The sequence below is a fragment of the Pan paniscus genome, chromosome 3, assembly GCF_029289425.2.
Source record: "Pan paniscus chromosome 3, NHGRI_mPanPan1-v2.0_pri, whole genome shotgun sequence".
Lineage (NCBI taxonomy): Eukaryota > Metazoa > Chordata > Mammalia > Primates > Hominidae > Pan > Pan paniscus.
The window spans coordinates 184,287,583-184,293,582 of NC_073252.2; the positions used below are offsets into that span (position 1 = coordinate 184,287,583).

Below are 6,000 nucleotides of genomic sequence, written 5' to 3' on the forward strand. Positions count from 1 at the left end.
ATCACAGAGATATCACATACAGCCCTCAGGTTTCTGGGCACCTTGATTATTTGAGAGGGGCAGAAGTGAGGCTGCTGATCATCTTCATGAAGAGGCAGAGATGGCACCAATGATACCGTGCAGAGTTCTGTGCATTCATAAAAACGCTTCTTTAACAACAATCCACTAATTGCCTTTTTGGTACTAGAAAACTCTGAAGGAGTATGTGAGTTTCCTTTTTAGAAGAAAGGGTATTTCTGTCAGCGAGGCAACTTACAAATATGTAGAAAAAAGGGAAAGCTTAAGGCACCTTGTAAAGATCTTACCATTCATTTCAGTTATTCTGGTGATTATTTTTAAAAGGTGCTAAGGAAGAATGGGCAGAATGAGCTCCAAAGACTCTGGAGATTTAAAGTGACTTCCAAGGCATGATAGTTTTCAGTGTAGATGCTTTTTAAAACAGAACCATCAAATGGCAGTAAATATTAATAGAAGGAGGTCTAATCTAGGACTATTTTATCCTAGGTTAACTCCCAAAATTGCCAAGAGAAAAATGATGCTGAAAGCAAGCAAGAGTAAGCTCTATCTTATCTGTGATTAATTTAACACTGAAAATTCCTGCCAGAAATACTTTCTTACGAAATGAATAGCCGGAGGAACGAAAGATCAGACAAATTCAATCATGTATTTGAGAGTCTGAAACTACTGTCATAAGATTTACAGGGGATTCTGGGAATTACTTTGACATATTTGTAAAAACTTAGGGTTCATAACAATGCACTATACAAACCAGGAAAGAAAGTCATAGAAATCTGAACAACAGCTAAGAATACAAGGGGGAAAAATCAATAAAATGTCTCTAAAGTAAAAAAATTGCCTTGAATCGGTAATTTCAAATATTGTGGAAAGCAACAGGAGGGAAACGACAGCAGCGCCAACAAGAAACCTCTCGGCTTGGAGATCGCATGAAGTGGGGTTAGCTTGAAATCATTTTCCAAGTCTGTACAGTACAAGTTACGTCGCAGGTTTTTGAATGGTAGCCTGCTTGCCCAAGGAAGCTACTGTAGCTTCTAGAGCTGATTCACTTAAAATGAGAGAACAGCTGAATATCGAAATAATCAGTGTTTAAATCTCAGGCCTTCTTGCTGCAGAGAGATAATGGTTGTTACAAAAGGGAAAACTCAGACAATGGAGATTTTGTGTATTTTGCATAATGTCACAAATGGGAATTAGATTCTAAACCTTCCATTTCTGGCTGATTTCACTGTTTTCCAGTTCATATTGTCTACTTGTTTTTTTTTTAAACATACACTTAAAAAATAAAAACAATCTAAAAAGAACTAATCACCAGATGCATACTAGTATTAACATCATAATACTATTATTTGTACCTCATAATGATAGATAGGTGGGTAGGTAGGTGGATGGATGGATAGATGGATGGATGGACGGACGATGGGTGGGTGGATGGATGAATGGGTGGTTGGACGTATAGGTGGGTGGATGGGTAGGTAAGTGGACTGATAGGCAGAATCTAAGTTTATCCTTCTAGTATCCCTGTAAGATAAGTGGCATCTTAAACAGCCGTGGTACATCCGAGACTTGAACCAGATCTCTGAGGCCCAAAGTCCACATTCACTCCATACTCTATGCATCCTCTCTGAGTGGTAATGCAGAATGAATAAATATAACATTCTATAGAGACCTGAAAGAAACAAGTGCAAGAGAGGCTCAACACAGTGTCAGCCATCCAGCCATAGAGCCATTCTGGGAAACCATTTTTTAAAACATATACTGACAAGTTTACCCTACTGTGCACACAGATTAAATAATAATAATAATAAACTGCTTTTGACAGGTATCTTTCTAAAATGTATCATATCCCTGTCTTCTTAAGTAGAACACACCACTCATGATGACATCTCTCGCTGATGAATCAGGTGATGATAATACATATGTTACTGCACTGTGCTGTTTCAGGAGCCGTGAATGGTGAGCAGGGCTGTTCACATCTTCACAATGTAAGCACAAAAGGTTGTGCTTGTTCTGTTTCTCAGATCTGCATTTAATGAGTCTATTTCAACCCATACTGCTTGCTATTACATGCTATTTCTTTAAATGTGTCAATCTTCCTCCTAATTTCCTGCTCATAATCTACAGGGACCTAGACACCAGTATCACAGTTTTGTGGCACTCTAAGTTAGAACAAATCCGCTGTAGGTGAGAGCCTGTCATTTTTGCTAATTTCCATTTATTGGCTGTACTCTACCTCAGTTAGATTGCCAGATAATTGAATTTTGAATAGGCAAGATAGTATTGTATTCTTGCCTGATATTTTGTAAAATAAGTTTTATTTAAGTATAATGTACATATAGAAAAATGCACGAATCATAGGTCTATAGTGCAATGATTTCCAGCAAACAGAGCATGCCCTTGTTAGGTGTACCCAGAAAACAAACAAGCCAACACAGTATTACGTGTTTTATCCTTTTCAAAGTATTCTCATATGCGCCATTTCACTGCAGTCATTGCAACACTCTTATGAGGCTAAGCGGTTGGGTATTACCTGCAATTCAACAAATGTGGAAAATGAAGTTTGGTATTTAGCTTCACTGATTTCTGAAATCAGAAGGAGCACAGCAAGGATCTAATCCTAGCGTTCCATTGTGGGAATCGTCCCTTATGCTATCAAATTTACTCAGAAGATATGATATGGTAGCTTCACTTCTATTATCAAATTGTGGACAAGAGTAGAGCGAATATTCTGTTGGCACCACAGATACCAGTGGTTGTCTGCAGCCTGCATCGGCTGTGGCTGTCCACTGTCCCCACCATGCAGATTGTTAGCCATTTTTAATTTATTCGCTGGGAAGTCAAATGTCAACACAGTCCCTTGAGGAGAGGAAGGTGGCGTAAATCACCACAATTATACCAAGCTTTCCAAAGGAAAGTGATGGTTCAAAGCCTGGATGCCTTCACATTGTCATTTCTTCCATTCTCTTCTTCCCAACATTTCATCCTTAAAGCCAACAAAATTAATTTAGCTGAAATGAGAGGTCTGAAAATCATCAAAACTTTTAATAAGCATACCAAAACTTATGTTTGAATCAGCTATCCTTATCACTGTTTCAAATTACCATCCATTCCAGAAATCCTCAAATGGCTTGAACCGCACATATAAACAAAAAATCCCTATTATAAAAATATGAAACTTCTAAAGCTGTGCGGATTAAAGCTCACTAAGGGTCTCCCATGCAGCTACAGGAATATCCTCTTAAGAGCATGCCTCAGCAAATAAAATACAAAGTGTGTGTAAGGAGTTCTTAAGTTCTTCTTCAGAAAACACAAGAAGTAAAATTGTTCAGGTGTGATCATTTTTTACTTTTTATTTTATTTTATTTTTTTGAGATGGAGTTTCACTCTTGTTGCCCAGGCTAGAGTGCAATGGCACGATCTCTGTTCACTGCAACTTCCGCCTCCCGGGTTCAAGCGATTCTCCTGCCTCAGGCTTCCAAGTAGTTGGGATTACAGCTGTGGGCCACCACATCCAGCTAATTTTTTGTATTTTTAGTAGAGACGGGGTTTCACCATGTTGGCCAGCTGGTCTCGAACTCCTGACCTCAGGCGATCCACCCACCTCGGCCTCCCAAAGTGCTGGGATTACAGGCGTGAGCCATCGCGCCCAGCCGTGAACACTTTTTAAAGGTTCTGCAGGATTCAAACTTCCCAAATGCTGCAGGTGTTGACAGCAAGGAAGCAAGGCGAGCTCTGGAGGCCAGCTCTGGGAATTCAACCCTGCTCACACTTACAGTCCCTGGGAACAATCTGCAGCCCCAGTTTCTCCTCTGTAAGGTGAGTTAACAACGGCGCCACAGCACAAGGCTGCACCAGGATTCAATTAACCCAGTGCTCACAACCTGTTTGGTCCAGAGAAAGTCGTTTTTATTGCTAGGAAGGAAAGAGCCTCTTCTCGAAGGCAGAATTCCTCCAGTTTATATCAATCACCTACGAAGTGAGCTTATTCAATTTACTGACTCAAACTCAATTCATATTACTAAGTGCTTAACTAACTAATTCTCAAACTACAAACTGTAAAAGCATTACTGGGGGCGGGTGGGGGAGGCAGGGCAGGGGTGAGCCTGCCCAAAAGGAGCTAAGCAAAATTAGAGCTTTTCTTAACCACCTGGTTAAAACGAAAATACTGATCTTGGCAGACATGTTAAGTGCACGTTTCCTTCCCCACCCCTTCTCCCAAAAGTGCCTCCAAATAAAAAACTAGTTTCTTCAGAGAACCAAGCATCTAACCATCACTCAGAGGTCTGAACATCCAGCATCCTAAGAACAAACGGTCCACAGGTTCCCACCAGAACAAACCAGTTCAATGCATTGCTCGGAGGAAAAAGCAAGTTAACTCAAGCACACAATTATCTGTAGTTGCATATTATACGTGAGTGTACTCTTTCCTGCTCACGCCTGGCTACCTGCCTACTCTAACACAACAACTTCCGTTTGTAAAGTGTCAACTTGTTTACTTGGAGCAGCCGCGGCCTGCAGGACACAGCACGTTTGGGAGCCTCTCTTTCCACTGTAGGCTCGTAACTGCAGACTACTCCCGAACAGCAAAACCACGGCGGCTGCTCCATCATTTTGCCAGCTTCTATGTTTCCATATTTTAACAATGTTGGGAAAACTAAATCACATATTAAGACCAAGCAATTGATCAGTTCGTTGCAGAGGCTGCTTGAGGAACTTTCTGCAGCAGGGACCTGAGGCTTCTCAATCTAATAAACCTCAGACAGGACAACCAGACGGGGGTGTCCCCATAGGAAAGAGAACCCGACTTCGGTGGAGTGTCCCACCTCTTAGGGGCTGTGACTCCGCGTCTTATGAAAAGGCACTTTCACTGGGCAGGCTGGAGAAGAGTCCTCTCTAACAAGAAAAATAACTCCAAGTCCGCAGCGTTTAGGAAAAAGAACCAAGTGCTTGGGGAAGGCTGGCTGCCCGCGGAGAGGCGCTGCGTCCGGAGCGCTGGCCCAGGGGAGGCGGCGCGGGCCCTACCTGCGTTCCTGAGCTTCTTGTTCCGATACACCGACAGGATGACCAGGAGGTTGCCCAGGATGTCCACCACGATGGTGAAGATGAGGACGCAGGCCAGGGCGGACGCCAGCCACGAGGGCTGCGGCCGCGCGCCGTCCCCGCCGGGCACGGGCTGCGAGGCGTTGGGCAGCGCGCTGCCGTTGCCCTGCATGGTCCCTGTGCGCGTCCCGGCCGCGGGGCCATCGCCCGCCTCGTCCGCCCGCCCGGCCACTTGTTAAGGCTCCGCCCGGCGCTCCCCGCGCCCACGCCCCATCCCGCGCGCTCCTCCACGCCGCGCCCCCGGACGCCCACGCCGCGCCGGACGCCACAGCCAGGTGACACCTGGTGTCCGCCGCGAGCCCACTTGGACTCCCCGCCCGCAGCTCGAACCCCGCACCACGGGCCGACAGCGCCCCGCTGCGGGAAGCCGGGCCCAGCCGCCGCGCCCTGGGGGCGGTGTCCCAGAGGCCTCTCCTCGTGGGCGCACGGCGAGGCCGTTCATTGTGTTTCTTCTCTGGGATGGGACTTTTCACCCAGCAGGGCCGGGCTGCCTGGGCTCAAATGCGAAATGGGATTGGGGCGAGTTCACCAGCTGTGTGCCCCACCGCCCTTATCTTCCTTATCTGCAAAATGGGAATAAAATACTATCTCACCCGTTAGCCTCATAATTAGTAAAATGTGAAAAAACCAAGGACTGTCTTCCGTTGTGTATTGCACCGCTTAAGATGGTGCTAGATGTTTCCGATAATGAAATGACATTTTCAAAGAAAAAAGTAAAACTCAATATTTGCAGATGATAAAAATGTATGTACTTCTGTAAGTACCAGTAAAAATGAGAAAGAAAGCACACTTAGGTGGATCGGACACATGGCAGCAATGTAAAAGTGCTAGGAAATGGCCTAACCAGTTGTGTGCAGTGAGGAAAAAACTTTATGAAAACCATGA

General features: G+C 44.6%; 1 protein-coding gene across 1 annotated transcript in view; it reads right to left on the reverse strand.

Moving 5' to 3' along the window:
• MTNR1A (melatonin receptor 1A) overlaps positions 1-5,429 on the reverse strand; it is a 28,388-nt gene extending 22,959 nt beyond the window's left edge. Inside the window, exon 1 of the mRNA XM_003823494.6 lies at positions 5,038-5,429. Coding sequence (XP_003823542.2) covers positions 5,038-5,227 — 190 coding nt within the window. The 5' untranslated portion in view covers positions 5,228-5,429. The remainder of the gene's footprint in view (positions 1-5,037) is intronic.
• Between the last annotated feature and the right edge of the window lie 571 nt (positions 5,430-6,000).